At 42.3% G+C, this 19,121-nt stretch overlaps 1 protein-coding gene across 2 annotated transcripts in view; it reads right to left on the bottom strand.

The window, feature by feature from the left end:
* Window positions 1-19,121, bottom strand: part of YARS1 (tyrosyl-tRNA synthetase 1) — a 24,270-nt gene extending 5,149 nt beyond the window's left edge. Inside the window, exons 1-10 of one of the 2 annotated variants that reach the window (XM_081086325.1) lie at window positions 18,921-19,121; window positions 15,356-15,562; window positions 15,038-15,213; window positions 13,670-13,799; window positions 11,131-11,211; window positions 6,991-7,083; window positions 4,767-4,902; window positions 3,788-3,873; window positions 1,357-1,492; window positions 105-202 (exon numbers count right to left, since the gene is read on the bottom strand). In XM_081086325.1, coding sequence (XP_080942451.1) covers window positions 105-202; window positions 1,357-1,492; window positions 3,788-3,873; window positions 4,767-4,902; window positions 6,991-7,083; window positions 11,131-11,211; window positions 13,670-13,799; window positions 15,038-15,213; window positions 15,356-15,394 — 975 coding nt within the window. In that variant the 5' untranslated portion in view covers window positions 15,395-15,562; window positions 18,921-19,121. The remainder of the gene's footprint in view (window positions 1-104; window positions 203-1,356; window positions 1,493-3,787; window positions 3,874-4,766; window positions 4,903-6,990; window positions 7,084-11,130; window positions 11,212-13,669; window positions 13,800-15,037; window positions 15,214-15,355; window positions 15,563-18,920) is intronic. The other variant, XM_081086324.1, reaches the window with a different exon arrangement.

The following is a 19,121-nucleotide window of genomic DNA, read 5'->3' as shown; positions in this document are numbered from 1 at the left end:
GATCTCAGGGATGTTACTTCCCATCTCAGGCCAGGTTTCTTCCAGATGGAAACAGACAAACCTGACCCCTATCTGCCTCTCTGGAATGTAGTGAAAACGAGTACCTTGTCCACACTGATGACTTTCCCCACACGGATATCCAGTCGGGATGGGACGACCTCCTCTGGTTCCGAATTCTTGGCAGGGCCTTTGGCAACTGGCTCTGGGAATGAGAAGAACCCCAAGGGGTCAGAACTGTCCTCTTTCCCTATGGGAAGCCAACTGCCAAAGGACACTAGCAGCCTTTCTGCAGAATCACCAGAATCCAGCCACCAATTATATGTTCATCTATCTATCAAATCATTTAATCCTTCTTATTTAAATTTACTGGAAAGATTTACAGAATTATATATTAGTCATGTAGGATTTCATGGAAGTAGCAAACTGAGGACCTGAATACTTTTATAGAACGTGAGAGTCCTGGCCTCTATTTTACAATAGTCTGGACTTTTCTTTCCTTTTTTTTTTTTTTTAAATATATTTTATTTATTTCTTACAGAGAGGAAGGGAGAGGGATAGAGAGTTAGAAACATCGATGCGAGAGAAACATTGATCAGCTGCCTCCTGCACACTCCCTACTGGGTATGTGCCTGCAACCAAGACCTTGACTGGAATCGAACCTGGGAGCCTTGAGTCCGCAGGCCGATGCTGTGTCAATTGAGCCAAACCGGTTAGGGCCAGACTTTTCTTGATCAATTACATTTTACCTTACCATGAATGCTACTTCTGAGCTATATCTTCTTTAAAACAGGGTTGTGATACAACCCTTTGAGGAGTAACATACTAGATTTTCATCTATTCTTAGTTATTAGGCGGGAGGAGAGGGGAAGGGACAGTCGTAGCTCTGCCACCTTTAGGTGCTTCCATTCATGTGCTCCACATGTAATTACTGAGTCTTTTCTGAGAGGAGTGGTTGGCCAACTAAGAGCCAGTCAGAGGCACATGGAAGGGAAGTGAGTGACTCTAAAGATGAGCTTCCCTGAGAAGCTGTGCAGGCTGGGCCTAAGCAGTTGTGTCACCGTCATGGTCTAACTGGAGAGGACTTAGTGAAAGGACCCAAGGACACGTCTTACACCAGCATCTCCCAGCAGTGCTGGTACAACAGGACACAGTCACTGCTCACTGTCCGCCAGACCAAACCCAAGCTGACTCAAGTTCCATTCCAGGAGTCAACAGGGTATGACATTCTTACACTTCAGACCCCCTGGCTTCTTGGGCCCTCAGTTTAGGACAGACCTCTTTCTGAGGCCCACTGACAGGCTATCATTCCAGATGATGTCACCCCCTCAGGTCCTTACCCTCCCCCACTGGCCTTACTCTGCTTTGACGGATCTGGGTAGGCAGCGCTGGACAGTTTCTTCAGTGCAGGGGTATTAAACTTTTCCCGGATGGGATCCAGCAACTTGTTCAGGGCGACTTCAACAGAATTCTTTAGGTCTCCAGGGTGTACAACCTGCAAAAGTGTATGAGGCCTGGTAAGGTACGACACTGGAACAGGGCAAAGGACACTGGACACCTCAATCTACTAACTAATATTGTCTGTACAGGATGCAGGGAGCTTCCCCAGCACAACCAGAATCACCTTGTGAAGCTGGTAGGGCAGAGAAGGGAATAGGTCCAGAAAGGTTATCTGACTTGTCCAGGGCCCAGGTCTTTTATTTTTTTAAATATATATTGTTTATTGATTTCAGAGGGGAAGGGAGAGAAATAGAAACATCAATGATGAGAGAGAATCTTTGATTGGCTGTCAAATATCTAAAAAATGGGGCTTAAAGGCCCTCAGATCTCAGGGGTCACCGAGTCCTTTCTTCTATTTGATGCCCAAACCCTCCTACAACATGGTTCTTTGCCTGAACACCTCAGTGGTGGGGAATGCAAGGTCAAGTGAAGCAGCCCTGTCATTGCCACAGAATTGAGGTTGTTAGAAAGTTTTTCCTGAAGCTGAACCTAAGCATGCGTCTCTGTGGTCCCCTCCCGAAGTCCTGGTATAACCCTCTGGTGCCACAAGAATAAAACTACCCTAACCCAGGAGAGTCCTTCATGTAGCTGAGGATGACTGGACCCATACTTGCTTTTCAGCTAAACATGCCCAGTTCTTTCAGCTGTGGTTTTGAGTGTGTTGCCTATAGTGGCATCCTTCCTCTCCCGACGAAGACTCCCCTGATTATCAAATAAGCTTCTTAAGATTGAAGTCCATGCACAAGCCCAAATGTACTCAGAACAATGGAGAACTGAATGCATTACCAGCTCCCTGGTTCCGGGATCTACATTTCTGATGATTAAGGCCAAGACTCACACAGCCCTATCACATTGCTGACTCAACTTCAGAGTCAACCAAAACTCCCCATTTCCGCCCATATACACTATTATTACATCTTCCCTTTATGAACTGTCCATGCCTGCAATGTCCCGCCTCACCTTTTAGACTCTAGGCCAGCGGTTCTCAACCTGTGGGTCGCGACCCCTTTGGTGGTTGAATGACCCTTTCACAGGGGTCGCCTAAGACCATCCTGCATATCAGATATTTACATTATGATTCATAACAGTCGCAGCATTACAGTTATGAAGTAGCAATGAAAATAATTTTATGGTTGGGTCACAACATGAGGAACTGTATTTAAAGGGCCAGAAGGTTGAGAACCACTGCCTAGGCAGACCAAACCACTGTGATTCCTTCTATACTATGCTGTTTCATCTTACCATGTCTTTGCAGTTTATTCCCTCACAGATGTCCTCATGAATTCCTACCCCTCAAGTGAAATAGTGAATGCTATCCCCTCTACAGATTCCCAGACAGCCAGTTAATCACTTCCTCCCATTTATTTCTAGACCATGCATTATCGTCACTGGGCAGTAAGACGGGAAATATTTGTTTATATGCCTGCTTCTCCTACTGGCTTATGCACTTCATGAGGATGTAGTCTTCTTTGTATTGCCAGCCCCTAACACGGTGCCTAACACATGGCCACCGAGTAAGTCTTGCTAAACTGGTGAAACAAATAGTATCTTCTATCCTGTCCTTTTATATTTATGTCTCCTTTTTTTTAAAAAAAAAAAAAAATGTTTTTATTAATTTCAGAGAGGAAGGGAGAGGGAAAGAGAAACATCTATGATGAAAGAATCATTGATCAGCTGCCTCCTGCATGCTCCCTACTAGGGATCGAGCCTGCAACCCAGCCATGTGCCCTTGACTGGAATCGAACCCAAGACCCTCCAGTCCATAGGCAGACACTCTATCCACTGAGCCAAACTGGCTAGGGCTTGTGTCTCCTTTTTGAGCCTTGATTTTGTACCTGTCCTTGAAATGCTTCCTCTTGGTTTGGTTCTTCATTCCAGGTTAAGTCCTTTGGAGAGTGATTAGGGCACCAATACATTAGCTTTGTGCCGTTTGCCCATCTAATCTGTCAACCATCTGAATCCTCACCTAATCCATTAACAATATATATATAGCCCTGGAGAGCATACATAGTCAGAAACCCGGCTAGGACAAGATGGAGAGGTCTGTCAGAATGAGTTCAGTGGGGCCCTGGCTGGGTGGCTCAGTTGGTTGGAGCATCATCCTATACACCAAAAGGTTGTGGGTTTGATGTCCTCAGGTGGGGCATGTATGGGAGGCAACCAATCAATGTTTCTCCCTTACATCGATGTTTCTCGTTCTCTCTCTCTCTTCTTCTAAAACATATCCTTGGGTGAAGAATAAAAAAAGAAAGAATGAGTTCAGTGGGGATTATGCCTCCTCTGGTATTACCTCATTGGCAAAGTCCTTTTCCAGGTCCACGTAAGCTGTGTAGGTTTTGTTTCCACCCCATTTTTCATCTCGAAGGATCACAAACTCTGTAAGAAAAAGGATTACACCAACAAACTCACTGCTAATGGCAGTCAGCATTCCTAGCCCAAATATATGGGTATCTGTTATTTCTGTCATATATGTTATTTTGAACTTTATTATGTGGTGTTTTAATTTTTAAAATTGGATGTGTGGCCATGTTGTATACCCAACTAGCATCCAAACTCAAGGGGAAGGACTGTGTCTTACGTTTCTTTTTATTCCTCTAGTTCAGTGGTCGGCAAATCGCGCCTGGCGAGCCACATGCGGCTCTTTAGCCCCTTGAGTATGGCTCTTCCACAAAATACCACGTGCGGGCGTGTAGGTACAGTGTGATTGAAACATCGTGGCCCATGTGCAGAAGTCGGTTTTCGGAAAGGAGATAGACGAAACAAGTATACAAGACGAGTGTGGATGGGAGAGTTGGAAGGGGTCGACTTCAGAGAACGTACCTCAATCAGATTGAGGACGTTTTTAGCAAAGGCCAGCTTAGGAGTACCCTAATTAAGTTAATAACAATGTATCTACCTATATAGTTTAAGTTTAAAAAATTTGGCTCTCAAAAGAAATTTCAATCGTTGTACTGTTGATATTTGGCTCTGTTGACTAATGAGTTTGCTGACCACTGCTCTAGTTCATGCTGTGCCCCCACCCTCATTTTATCATCGCTACCCACTGCACTTAGAACCTAAACTGGTAACAACACATGGACAACTAAATGGAATTTCAACTCCAACCATTATTAATATTTGTGAATTCAGAGCAGAGAACCAGGGAAGCCATCCCCAGAGGAAGACTGTGACAAATCACAAGTATGATACAGTGTATGACCACAAGTATTATCACTACTAGTTCTGCTCTTTCAGCCTGGCCTCTGAGAAGAACACAGGGAGTGTCTTACCAGACTTGAGGGGGAAAAGGACATGCTTAATGAAGGACAGAACCCCATTGTTCTCCACATTCCCTGGCTCACAGAAGGCCTTCTTCAGTTTTTTCTTCACATCCTCCTTCCGATCAAGGAGATCAATCTTGGACTCCTAGAAGCAATGGAAGGGAAGGGGACCTCTTGTGGCTGAAAATGAGAATATGCTCAACTAATGTGTGTACCCTGAACACAGGCTTGAACTGCACAGATCCACTTATACGCAATTTCCCCCCAATATGTACAGTACTGTAAATGTATTTTCTCTTCCTTATCATTTTCTTAATGACATTTTCTTTTCTCTAGCTTATTTTATTGTAAGAATAGAGTATATAATACATATAACATACAAAATATGTGTTGATTGACTGTTATTGTTAAGGTTCCCAGTCAACAGTAGATTATGAGTAGGTAAGTTTTTTGGGAGTCAAAAGTTATATTTAGATTTCAACTGCATGGAGGGGAATGTCGGTGCTCCTAACCTCCACAATTTAATCTTTTAAACAAAGACTTAAAAATTATGAGACTATGTCTAATAAGCATCTCTGAGTGGCTAGTCTTCACTTATAATTTTTATGGTGTATTATATTTCCAACTATTAGCGACAACATAATTTATATAACAGTTTCTAAACTTTCGGATTATATCCTACTTGTTACAAATTATACATCATACTACAATGAACATCTAGCAGTTTGTTTGTTTTTTTGCCTTCTCTAAGATTATTTCCTTAAACTACCCAAAACTACCAAGCCCCAAACTGTTTTCTGAAAGGGGCATACAAATTGACATTGCCATCAGCAACGTGTGGTGATACTTGTTTCACAACAACCACCAGCACCAGATATCATGAATTATCTAGAGCTTTTCCTTTTTAGGGTAATAGAATTTATTTCTTATTCTATGAGTGAGATCATGCTCATTTGAGTTCAGTAGTCACCAAATTCTGGTCCACATATGGCCATATATGAATCACCTGGGGTGCTTTAAAAAAATATCAATTACGGGGCTCCACCCAAACCTCATGAATCAAAATCTCCTGGAGTTGGGCCAGGTATTATATTTTTAAAAAGCTCTGAGTCATTCTAATGCATTCATGTTTGGGAACTGCTGTTAGTACCTATTTCCAGGATTAAAATATGGTGAATGTCACCAATAGGATTGAGTAATGTATATACTTAGAGGAATAATTGAGACATGGAACACTGTAACTTGAGAGAAAAAAGAATGAGTATATTCTTTTAAAAATAATAACAATTTCCATGCATATATTTATTCATCTCTGATCAAAGAACTAGATGAACGCCCAAACACTACTTCAAACAGAATCATGTAGTACGATTTAAAAGAAAATACAGATTCCTGAATTGTTTCCCAGAACCACTTTATCAGAACCTAAGAACAGGGTCTAATCAACTTTAAAACAAAATTTCCTAGGTGATTCTGAAGATCAGCCATGTTTGGGAACCCTGAACGCAACCTTCCACATCTCTGGGATACCCGTCCTCTATTCCAGCGGTTGCCAACCTTTCGGACCTCACAGACCACCGGTTGGCAACTGCTGCTCTATTCTGTACCCTTAGTGAACAAAATAAAAGTGTACATTTCTTAAATTGGACTTTTACATGTTAAAAGACAGCATATATAGCATATTAATTATATCAAACATCACCCTAATAATCAAGATGCTAGTTGGTGAAATGCAACCACAGCCACCTCATTAATAAGGCTGAATTTTATCACAGTTCTATGAATAAAGAAATTACTTTTGCTTGAGCTTTTTATCAGTAGCAGTAAAACTTCAAAAATCATCAGGACTGCCCTAACTGGTTTGGCTCAGTGGATAGAGCGTCGGCCTGCGGACTGAAGGGTCCCAGGTTCGATTCCGGTCAAGGGCATGTAACCTTGGTTGCGGGCACATCCCCAGTAGGGAGTGTGCAGGAGGCAGCTGATCAGTGTTTCTAACTCTCTATTGCTCTCCCTTCCTCTCTGTAAAAAATCAATAAAATATATTTTTTTAAAAATTATCAGGACTGCTTCTGGGTCCTTCGGTACTCAAGAACCACTGGAATTAACTAATTTAAGATTACTTATAACTCAAGTATTTGAGAATTCTAGTTAGCTAAGTTACTCTCCTTTTGAGTCCTTAATCTCTTCATCTCTTACTGCAGATTTCTAAACTCAAGTCAGAGTTGTCACCTACCTCTTCTGAAGAACTCATTTTGCTACCAGTTAATCCTGGAACCATTGGATTCATCAGATGGACCCGTTTTGAGTATCCAAGTGCAGGGAGATACTGAGGGGTTAGAAAGAAACAATGCAGATATTAGGATAAATTCCTCCTCAGCACCCTAATCTCATCTAACTTGGCCAGCAACTTAATTGTTTCATATATTCCTTCCAATCTCTTCTTTCCAGTGAATGCCAACTTTCTTAATTGAAAAAATATTTTTATTGATTTCAGAGTGGAAGGAGGGGAAAGGGAGAGAGAGAAATATCAGTGATGAGAGATAATCATTGATTGGCTGCCACCTGCATGCCCCTACTGGGGATCAAACCCACAACCCAGAAATGTGCCTTGACTGGTAATTGAACCATGACCTTCTGGTTCATAGGTCAATGTCCAACCACCAAGCCACACCAGCCAGGCCCAAATATATAGCTTTCAATGGTGATCATAATGTAAACAAAGTCTCCCCACGCCGCCAAGCTTTTCTATTAGTATTATATTGTGAGGCTAATGGATTTACTGTCCCATCATCAACAACTATAAAACCTGGCAATACCTAAAATAACCATTTGCAGGCATGACAGTAAGAGGTGTATTGCTACACATCTTGAGATAAGGGAAAGCAAAGGTGACCACACGCTCACCCTGGCTTTCCCTGTGAGGGAATATTTCTCAAACCAGGTGCTGAGAAAAAGGGACAAAGGAGAAAGCAGCTGTCTGACTAAGCAGAGACTGATGTGTAGGGCTGTCAAGGAGGCTAGGATTTGGGAAGGGTTCTAGAGAGAAGGGATTCCCCCCCTCTAAAAATCTAAGTCAAAATTCCCCACTGAGACTCATGGCTGTGCACGCATATGAAGAGACTCCAGAAAGCCCAGCAGAGAACAGGTTCCCGAGGCTGAAGACCTGAGCAGAGATTTCAGAGGCTGCACAGTGCTGGGTCTCAAGACAGAGGTTGAAATTTAGGTTCAATCAAAATAGTGAGGGTTTTGTGAACACCTTGAAATTTCAGTATGAGACTCAAGAAAAGCCACAGCCTAAGAATAAAAACCACATCAAGAAAACAAGGGCAAAACTGTAATAGACCTGTTCTAACAAAGTCTAAAACCATCCCCTGACAGGATTAAGGTGATAAGTCAGTAACTTAACAGTCTACAGGAAACATATTACTTTATAAACATAATCCAGAGCCTCTATAACGTATCTACGATGACTCCAATACAGTAAAAAAGTACTAGAAATGAAAAGCAGAAACAAGTAACTGATAGTTAAAATAGTGAACAAAAGCAGAGCCACAGACCTTCCAGGTGTTGGAATAAGCAGATCAAAGTGTCAAAATAATCATGGCTAGTGTGTTAAAGGGAATAGAGGAAAAGGAAAAGATGGATAAGATGGATAAAAGATGGAGAGCTGTAAACAAGAATCGGAATGTATAAAGAAGAATCAAATGAAAGTTCTTTTTTTTAAAAAAAATATATTTCTGCCCAAACCGGTTTGGCTCAGTGGATAGAGCGTCGGCCTGCGGACTGAAAGGTCCCAGGTTCGATTCCGGTCAAGGGCATGTACCTGGGTTGCGGGCATATCCCCAGTAGGAGATGTGCAGGAGGCAGCTGATCGATGTTTCTCTCTCATCGATGTTTCTAACTCTCTATCTCTCTCCCTTCCTCTCTGTAAAAAATCAATAAAATATATTTAAAAAAATATATATATATATTTCTTTATTGATTTCAGAGAGGAAGGGAGGAGAGAGATAGAAACATCAATGATGAGAGAGAATCATTAATTGGCTGCCTCCTGCACACCCCACACTAAGGATGGAGCCCGCAACCCAGGCATGTGCCCTTGGCCGGAATCGAACCTGGGGCCCTTCAGTCCGCAGGCCAATGCTCTATCCACTGAGCCAAGCCGGCTAGGGCCAAATGGAAGTTCTAAAAAGGCACAACACAATACTGAATAAATTCAACAGAAGATAGGATAAATAAACTTGAAGAAAAGTCTATAAAGGATATCCAAACTAAAGCACAGAGGGAACAAAGAAAGGAAAACAACAGAATATTAGAGGTCTAACCTATATGTAAGTAGGGTCCCAGGAGAAGAGACCGAGAATAGGACAGAAGCAATATTTAAGAAAATAATAGGCCCTAACCGGTTTGGCTCAGTGGATAGAGCATCGGCCTGTGGACTCAAGGGTCCCGGGTTCGATTCCGGTCAAGGGCATGTACCTTGGTTGTGGGCACATACCCAGTGGGGAGTGTGCAGGAGGCAGCTGATCGATGTTTCTCTCTCATCAATGTTTCTAACTCTCTATCCCTCTCCCTTCCTCTCTGTAAAAAAATCAATAAAATATATATATTTAAAAAAAAAAAAAAAGGAAAGAAAATAATAGGGGACAATTTTCCAAATTTGATAAGCATGTCAGCCCACAGATTCAAGGAGCTCAGCAAAATCCTAGCAGGATAAACACAAAGAAAACTTATAGCAAAAAAACATCGTCGTCAAATTGTTGAAAATCAGAGACAAAGAAATAACCTTTAAAATTGCCAGAAAAAAAAATATATTATCTGACACAATGACACCTATAGGTGGCTCTTCAGTAGAAATTATGGAAGCCAGAGGCAATGGGACAACTCTTTAAAAGGCTAAAAGAAAAATAACTGTCAGCCTAGAATTTATACCCACTGAAAGCAAAAGAAAGATATTTGCAGATAAAAGCTGAAAGAACTCATCACTAAGAGACCTTCACTACAAACACAAAATACTAAGGGGGGCTCTAGACTAAAGGAAAATGATCCCAGATGGAAGCCTAGAGATATGGAATTGCAGGAAGAAATCAAGAGTATCAGAAAGGATAAGTAATGGTTAAGTATTCATGAAAATTGTTTACAAAACAATTATAATAAAGTCTTTGGGATTTAAAGTATATATAAAAGTGAAACGTATATAAAAATATAGGTTGTTGCATTGTTGAAAAGCGCTAAAAATATCTAACTTAAACTGTAATAAATTACAAGGATACATGTTACTTCTAGGGCAGGAATGGGCAAAACTTTTCTGTAAAGGGCAAGATAATAAATATTTTAGGATTTGTGGGCCGCACATATAGTCTCTCTTACATACTTTCCATTTTTTTTTTTTTTATAACCCTAAAAAATACATAAAAACTGCCCTGGCTGGTGTGGCTCAGTTGGTTAGAGCATCATCCCATACACTGAAAGGTTGTGGGTTTGATTCCTAGTCAGGGCACATATCCAGGTTGTGGGTTCAATCCCCAGTTGGGGTGCATGCAGGAGGCAACCAATTGATATTTCTCTCTCACATCGATGTTTCTCTCTTTATCTCTCTCCCTTCCTCTCTCTCTAATAAACAATATTAAAATATATATTTATAAAAATTTACATTGTAAACATTTCTCCATTCACTAAATATATCTAAAAACAATTAAAAAATTAAATAATATTCCAATGTGAGGCTTTATTATAATGTATTAACCAATCTCTTGTCATTTGATGTAAATTTATTTCTAGATTTTTGCTTTAAATTAATAATATGATAAATACTTTCATACATAACTCAAGTTGCATTTTTAAAATTATTTCCTTAGGCTAAATTTTTATAATTATTAGGGCAAAGGGCAGAAACATTTTAGTGCTGTCAAACCACCCTCCAGCAGTTTCCACTAGCAGTGTTTTCTCTCCGCCCTTGCCAATGTGAGGTTTTGAGATGCTTACAAAAATACCAACTGCTTCTCAAAAGCTCTTTTCAACTTACTCAAGCTCTTTCCCAGAAAAAAAAACTGTTATGGGCTTGTACTAATTTCCTCCTTTAAGCACTATTAAACCTCATCTTAGAGCTGAGTGATTTATGTAAAATCCTGAGCAAACAGACCAAATGCTCTGGGAAAGAACAGCAGTGCCTTTCCCTGGAAACTGAGCTGTTTGCTTGGTCATTAACTGAGATACTGAACAACTTTCTTACTCTTTCTACCTTCAGTTTTCCCATCTGCAAAACAAAGGAAAATAATACTTTACCATACAATTTGGCTATGAGTGGTGGGACTGGCATGTTCAGCATATCTCTGAGGCTCAAAAGAAAAAAGATAGAAAAGAGGATACTAACCTTCTCTGCAAAGGTGAAAATCTTTCTCTGATCAACGCCTCCAAATTGGGCATCTACTTTCAAATATTCTTCATCCAAGGCCTGAGGAGAGAAAACACATGAACATCAACTCCTACTATATTTCTTCTACATGCATCTAGGTCATCAGAAACTTTTGACCAGTCATGTCCAAGGTACCCACTGCATAATGAAGCCTCTGAAAAATGTTAAGTAAGGGGCAGAAGAAAGTGCTGAGAGAGCTCAGGAGAGAAAGACAAGGCTAAACTAGTAAACAAAGACTTACTGTCACCTAATCCATGCCAGGCCTAGTGTCAGCCCTGTGGATGCAGAGATGAATCAACCCAGACTCAGCCTTCAAGAACCAGTTACCCAGTTGAGAGAAGAGACTTATAAACAGATAATTTTGTCATGCTAGGCGCCTAGCAATATCCCTGACAGTGAGTGGTTTTAAGGAGGGGAGAAACCTGACTACACTGTAGAAAGATCACATCAGTAAGAGGGCCAAGCATGGAATGGAGGCCTATGAGTTGGAGATAAAGAAAATATCCAGAAGGCTGCTGTGAGAGTCCAGGTGAGAAATAATGACGAATCAAGTCAGTGGGGATGTAGAGCAAGACTGAATTTAAGAGATTTTTTAAGAGACAGAATTGATAACATTTAGTGTCTGATTGGATGGGGGGAAGAGTAAGGATAGGGAGAGAAAGATGAGCAAGCAGGAAGAATCTAGGATAGCATTGTCCAAAAAAATTTACTGTGATGGTAAATGTTTTATATCTTTGCTGTCCAACCTGATAGCCATTAGTCACACAGGGCTCATGAGCAACTGAAATATGGCCGATGTGACTAAAGAACTAAAACTTTAATTTTTAATTACTTAAAAAAGAAAAATAACCCTAACCGGTTTGGCTCAGTGGATAGAGCGTCGGCCTGCGGACTGAAAGGTCCCAGGTTCGATTCCGGCCAAGGGCATGTACCTTGGTTGCAGGCACATCCCCAGTGGGAGGTGTGCAGGAGGCAGCTGATCGATGTTTCTAACTCTCTATCCCTCTCCCTTCCTCTCTGTAAAAAATCAATAAAATATATTAAAAAAAAAAATACTGCACTGACGGTGTGGCTCAGTGGTTGAGCAGCGACCTATGAACCAGGAGGTCACAGTTTGATTCCCAGTCAGGCACATGCCTGAGTTGCAGGCTCCATCCCCAGTGTGGGGCGTGCGAGAGGCAGCCGATCAATAATTCTCTCTCATCATTGATGTTTCTCTCTCCCTCTCCCTCTCCTTTTCTCTCTGAAATCAATAAGAATATATTTTTAAAAAATTATTATTTTTAAAATCCTCACCTGGGAATATTTATTGATTTTTAGAGAGAAAGAGAAACGTTGATTTGAGAGAAACATCAATCAAATCCTGACTGGGGATTGAAACTGCAACCTTTTGGTGTATAGACGATGTTCCAATGAACTGAGCACCTGGTGAGGGCTAATTTTAATTACTTTTAACAGCCATATATGGCTATAACTAGAGGCTATCACAGTGGATAGTGTAGATCAATAATGTCTCCAGGTTTAACCATTGGAAAGATCACTTGGAGGTGACAAGGGAGGAATAATTTTCTTACATCAAACATTATAGAAATATATAAAGAGCCCTAGCCGGTTTGGCTAAGTGGATAGAGCATCGGCCTTTGGACTGAAATGTCCTCGGTTTGATTCTGGTCAAAGGCACTTCCCCAGGTTGTGGGCTCAATCCCCAGTAGGGGGCATGCAGGACGCAGGCGATCAATGATTTTCATCATTGATGTTTCTCTCTCTCTCTCCCTTCTTCTCTGAAATCAATAAAAATATATTTTTTAAAAAAGAAATATACAAAGAAAAAGTTGTCTATCTACATATTCATCCTGCCTTCCTAAAGTAACCAATATTAACAGCTTGATTTGTATTTTTCCATCTTTCTCCTTGTTCATATAAGTGTGCACACATAAAATAGGATGAGCTTGTTTTGTTTAATGGAAAATAGGATCATACCTAAAATTTATTTTCACACATTGCTCTGAAATTAATTTTCAAGAGATTGTGGTCAACTTAAAGGTTTGTGAGATGAGCAGTGTTTTTTTATTTTTTTAAAAAATATAGTTTTATTGATTTCAGAGAGGAAGGGAGAAGGAGAGATAGAAACATCAATAATGGGAGAGAATCAAGGATAGGCTGCCTCCTGCACACCTCCTACCGGGGATTAGGCCTGCAACCTGGGCATGTGCCCATGACCAGAATTGAACCCTGGACCCTTCAGTCCTCAGGCCGATGCTCTGTCCACTGAGCCAAACTGGCTAGGGCAGATGAGCAGTTTCAGGACAGATAGGTAGGGGAAACTTACAACTGAAAAAGTCAGAGGGTTTTAGGAGATGGAGTCAGGTAGGAAGGCCTACAGCACTGTGAAGGAACAGCCAGTGCATCAGTTTAATTAGGTTGAGAGAGAGGTTTCGACCAGTGTTTAGAAGCAGAACAGAAAAGGTCTCCGGGCAACCCCATCCCTCGTAAGTACCTGTAGTCCAGGGTACAGCAGACCACTCAGCAAAGGGTGCTCCACCTGCTTGACCACCTCAGCTCCAGCTTTCTTGGCATCGTGCTGTGTGACCACAGAGGAGAGTCTGTATACATCTAGCGTGTACTCTCTGAAGAGGAAAGGAAGAGTAGACAGCTAAAACCACGCCCAGCCGAAACCGGTTTGGCTCAGTGGATAGAGCGTCGGCCTGTGGACTGAAAGGTCCCAGGTTCGATTCCGGTCAAGGGCATGTACCTGGGTTGCGGGCACATCCCCGGTGGGGGATGTGCAGGAGGCGGCTGGTCGATGTTTCTCTCTCATCGATGTTTCTGACTCTCTCTCTCTCTCTCTCTCTCTCTTCCTCTCTGTAAAAAATCAATAAAATATATTTAAAAAAAAAAAAATAAAACCAGGCCCAGGCCTCAGTTTAACCGGAAAGCACATTAGTTCACTCTTCCAATCTTAAGACATTTCAAGAGAGCTAGTAGCTTTTAAAATGTGAGTGGCCCATCCTTTCATTCAAAACACTACTTCATCTTTATGTGTTTGTTTGTTTTTTTAAAGATGGCTTTTATTAATCTTCACTTATCTCTTGAAATACTGCTTCTCAGCCATTTCCCTCCATCCTCCTCTTCTGGAATGCCTATTGAGTAAACATCAGAATTTCTCAATCTATTCTATGTCTTAAGAATAGTGTACCCATTGCTCCGTTTAAGAAAAAGGACCTAGTGCCCGGCCATCGTGGCTCAGTGGTTGAGCATCAACCTATGAACCAGGAGGTCACGGTTAGATTCCCAGTTAGGGCACATGCCTGGGTTGCGGGCTCGATCCCCAGTGGGGAGCGTGCAGGAAGCAGCTGATCAATCATTCTCTCTCATCATTGATGTTTCTCTCTCTCTCTCTGAAATCAATAAAAAAATATTTTTAAAAAAGTAGGACACAAAATTATATGTATTCTAACATTACAAACATGAATAAAACAGACAATGAAGCAATAAAAGTTGTTGGGGAGATGATAAGTAAAATATTTTTCTTTTACATTTATCAGTATTTGCTGAGCCTGGAAGGAGAAAGGAAGGCTGAACTGTTCATCATTGTTCTCCCATATGCTGTGAGCTCTGGAAGGCCAAGGACTTTTGTTATGATTACATTTATATCTCCAGCAAATGGAGATAATATACCTAGGCATTTACTAGTCAGTACATTTTTAATGGATGAATTAAAAGGACAAAAGGAATACATTTTTAAATGGTAAATAGGTAGAGCCAAACAGCTTCTAGTCCAAATTTAAGAGTGCCTAGACTCCACAGACCTGTAATTAGCAAGGAGCACCAGAGCCATGAGGAAGGCGGATGAGCAAGCACTTACTTGCTGAGCTGGTAATCAGTGCCTTTGATGAACCTGAGCTTCTCCAAGGGCACACCAATACTCTCCAGCATTGCCTTGATCACATTCTCGTAGTAGCTGGTTCGGAGTTCTAGAAGTTCCCATGGGGCTTTCATGTTATCCAGGTATGCATGAAGGTCCGCAAATAGAATTGTTACCTGGACATGAGAGATAAGGAACCAGAAAAATGTGAATTTGCCTGAGGACCTCTCCCCTCCCCCTCCCCTGCCCTGCCCTTGTTAAGTTCCTCTTTTGGCCATTCCCCCAGGGCAACTGCTTGGTTTAAATATTAGTGCTTACCTCACATCCTGCTTTCAAGAAGTCTGCGATCTTAGACATAGGCACGAAGTAAGCCACATGTGGCTTGCCTGTGGTTGCTGTTCCCCAGTAAACTTTAAGTTCCCGATCCTTCAGTATCTCCTTCAGCTTCTCTTCCCCCAGAACCTCCTGTTGTGGAAGCAGAAGAGCTGGTTTAATGCCGGTGCCCCACCTTGCTCATCCTTTACCCTGTGGAAAACAAAGGCATGTGTCACTGGGGGTCCAGGCTCAGAGCTGGCAGGAGGTCCAGCCATGGTCCCGGTAGAGAGTGCGAGCCAATCTAAGTTGGTGTTGCTAGTACCACTCCAGTGAAATGACACTGATATTAGGGGAATGGGGCATGTCCCCAATCGCATCTTCCCATCCAACTACCTCTAACTCATGCTCCTTCCTTTCAAAGCCAACGTCTTAAAAAAGTTATCTCTTCTTCCATGTGAGTTTGAATTCCAGGCAGCATTACACCATTGGAAATGCTCTTGCTAAGATCATAGATGGTCTCCAAGTTGCTCAATTCAATTCTCACTCCCTTCCTGAAACTCTCCTCTTTTGGCCTCTTCTATTTCATTCTCTTAGTTTTCCTCCTACTTTGGCTGCCGGGTCTCAGATTTTTTTGTATCTGTTCTTCTCCCTAATCAGGAAATATTAGCAATTCTTGCAGCCCTACCTCTTCTCACTTTACATTCTCCTTGATCTCCTTCAGTGGCTTCAATTACTACGTATGAGCTAGTAACTACCAGATATCCTGCTCACACCCATGTAAAGAACTGTGTACTTTTTTTTTTATCAACCCAGTTTATTCAAACTCAACGTGTTCAAAATTAAAAGCTCATGCTCTCATCTTTCCACCTTATTCCCCAACCATCCTTTTCATTTATAGTTTCACCCCTAGTTCAATAAATGGTACTATTTATTCATCAAGTTGCATAAATTACACTGACACAGCTTTTAAACCCTTCTACTTCTCTCCATCTCTATCCCACCACCCTAGCCTAGGCCACCATTAGATTACACCAAGATTATTACTATAGCAGTCTAACAGGCCTCCCATATCTACTCTCTCTAATCCAGTCTCCAAAAGCCAGCCAGAGACACCTTTAAAACCCAAAATTTGATGAACTCATTTACCTGTTTAAATACTTTAATAATTTCCTTTTGCCCTAAGATATATTGGCAAAACCTTAATAGGCTGGTATGCTACAGATAAAAAGAGGTTTTAGTGTTTGTTCAAGTGATTGTTGGGAGGGCTGTTGGAAGCCATGGTGACAAAAATGGTTTTGCTGGTTGGATTTATCTATTAAAATTGAACTTGTTAAAATTCTGTGTTCCAAGCTGATTGGAGGTGGATCCTGTATCCTCCAAGCCCCTGACGTATTTGGACACTTGGAGGGTTCTTACTACCCAAGGAAAGGTCCTATCACTTACCCTTTAAATTCCGAGTGAGACAATGCCATTGGCTTTGTATATCCTTTGTTCCCAACCAGCACAATTTATGGACAGAGGCTAGGACACAAAGGGTCTGGCTAAGGGGAAGCATGCAGGAATCTCTGGTTAAGATTAAGTTCTGAGTGGAAATAACTCAAATGTCCATTAACTGATGAACAGCTAAACAAAATCTGGTTTAATCCATGTAGTGGAACATTATTCAGCCATAAAAAAGGAATGAGGTTTTGACAGGTACAACAAGGGTGAACCTTGAAAACATTATGCTAAATGGAAGATGTCAGATACAAAGGCCATATTTTGTATGATTCCATTTATGTGAAATGTCTAGAATAGGCAAATACATAGAGATGATATAAATTAGTGTTTCCCTGGGGTTGGGGGGCGGGGAGGAATGGGAAGTGATTGCTAAGCGGTATAGGTTTTTTGAGGGTGATGAAAGTATTCTGGAAATAGATAATGGTGATAATAGCACAACTTTGTAACTACAATAAACCCACTGAATTTTACACTCTAAAAGGGTGAATTTTATGGTATGTGAATTGTATCTCAAAAAAAAAAAAAGGAAAAAGGCTGTGACCTAATACTGCTCTTGGAATAAAATCCCAATTTTATTTTCATCTATTATTCTATCTATCTATCTGTCTATCTACCTATTTCTTGTTACTCCTCGTCTGAGGATATTTTTCCATTGATTTTTAGGGAGAGTGAAGAGAGAGGGAAAGACAAAAAGAAACATCGATGTGAGAGAAACACATCGATTGGTTGCCTCCTGCACAAGCCCCGACCAGGGCCCAGGCCGGGGAGAAGCCTGAAACCAAAGTATGTGCCCTTGCCTGGAATCGAACCCGGGACCCTTTGGTCAGCGGGCCTAGGCTCTACCCATTGAACCAAACCGGGTAGGGTTAACACCCCGATTTTAGAAGACTTACAAGACCCTCCAAGACCTGGTCCCTGTACCTCTCCTAAACACACAAGTAAAATGTATAGTATGTTAGTTGGTGATAAGTTCTACGAGGAAGCAACAACAAAAAAAGGCAGAGCAAGTGATACAATTGTGGTGGCAGGCGATTTGTTATGTAAATCAAGTGCTTCGGGAAAGGCCTTCCAGATAAAGGCGACAACGGTTGGTCGGTCAGTCGGAGCCTGAAGGAGCCAGGGAAGGGGCAGTTCATGTACAGACTAAGTGTGTGATCTGCACGGGGCTCACTCTACTCCAGCCACGTTGGCCTCCTATCTGAACCAGTGTTTTTGCTCGCCTCTGGGTCTTCTTTATCTTTTTAATTAAATATATTTTTATTGATTTCAGAGTGGAAGGGAGAGGGAGAAACGGCTAGAAACATCAGTGATGAGGGCGAATCATGGGTCGGCTGCCTCCTGCACGCCCCCTCCTGGGGATCGAGCCCTGACCGGGAATTGAACTGTGACTTCCTGGTTCATCCGTCCAGGCTCGACCGCTGAGCTACGTCGGTGAGGCTTTCCTCTGGGTCTTGAGCTGTGTTCTTTTTACCTGAAATGGCCCACCCCCACCCCCACCCCCACCCCTCCTCTGGTTAACTCCCACTCCTGCTGCGCCTGGGAAGAGCAGGAACGTCAGTGAAGAGGTGACCTGCAGCTTTCAGGATGCGGTTTAAAGCTCACTGCTTCAGTCTTCCCTGACACCCCAGGGGTCTCCCCTCATTTCAAAGTTTCGTGTATAGTAATTTACAGTACCTTCTTCAACTGTAATCAAGTGTTTGGATTACAAGTCATTTTTAACGTCTGATTCCCTTCAGACAAACTCTGGGTGGGCAGAGCCTTGACGTATCCCCACTACCTAGCACCGCGCCTGGCACATAATAGGGTGGGAGTCCGCCGCAGACTCTAGACTCTGGCTCAACACAGGTAACTGCACACAGGAGGTGAGCCCCTTGTGGCTTCTGTGGTACCCAGGTAACTGACTGACTGACGGACGGACGGACCCGCAGTGAGGCCTGCAGGCTCGCTCACAGCTGCTCTGGCGCGGAGTCCCCGTCCCCATACACTTAGGATCTCGCAGTGGGGTTCAGGGTCTCTGGACGGTGGGTCCTCAGTCCCCAACAACGCGTTTCCAACTCTAAGGCCTGACCTGAAGGTTCCGGGTGATAAGGTGCAGCTTCTCTTCTGGGCTCAGAGCATCCCCCATGGCTCCGTCGCCCTTGTCTTCCGGGCTCAATCCAGCACTGCGCCCTTTCCTCGGTCTCGGCCTCGGCCGCCGCCGCCGCCGCCGCCTCGTGCCGGGAAATGTACTGTCAGGTTGCATCAGCTGAGCTCGTCGCTCGGCTTGCTC

The sequence above is a fragment of the Myotis nattereri genome (assembly GCF_964212035.1).
Source record: "Myotis nattereri genome assembly, chromosome: 3".
In the NCBI taxonomy this organism is placed as follows: Eukaryota; Metazoa; Chordata; class Mammalia; order Chiroptera; family Vespertilionidae; genus Myotis; species Myotis nattereri.
The sequence above is the reverse complement of the archived record's forward strand: the minus strand, read 5'-3'. Positions and strand labels throughout refer to the sequence as shown.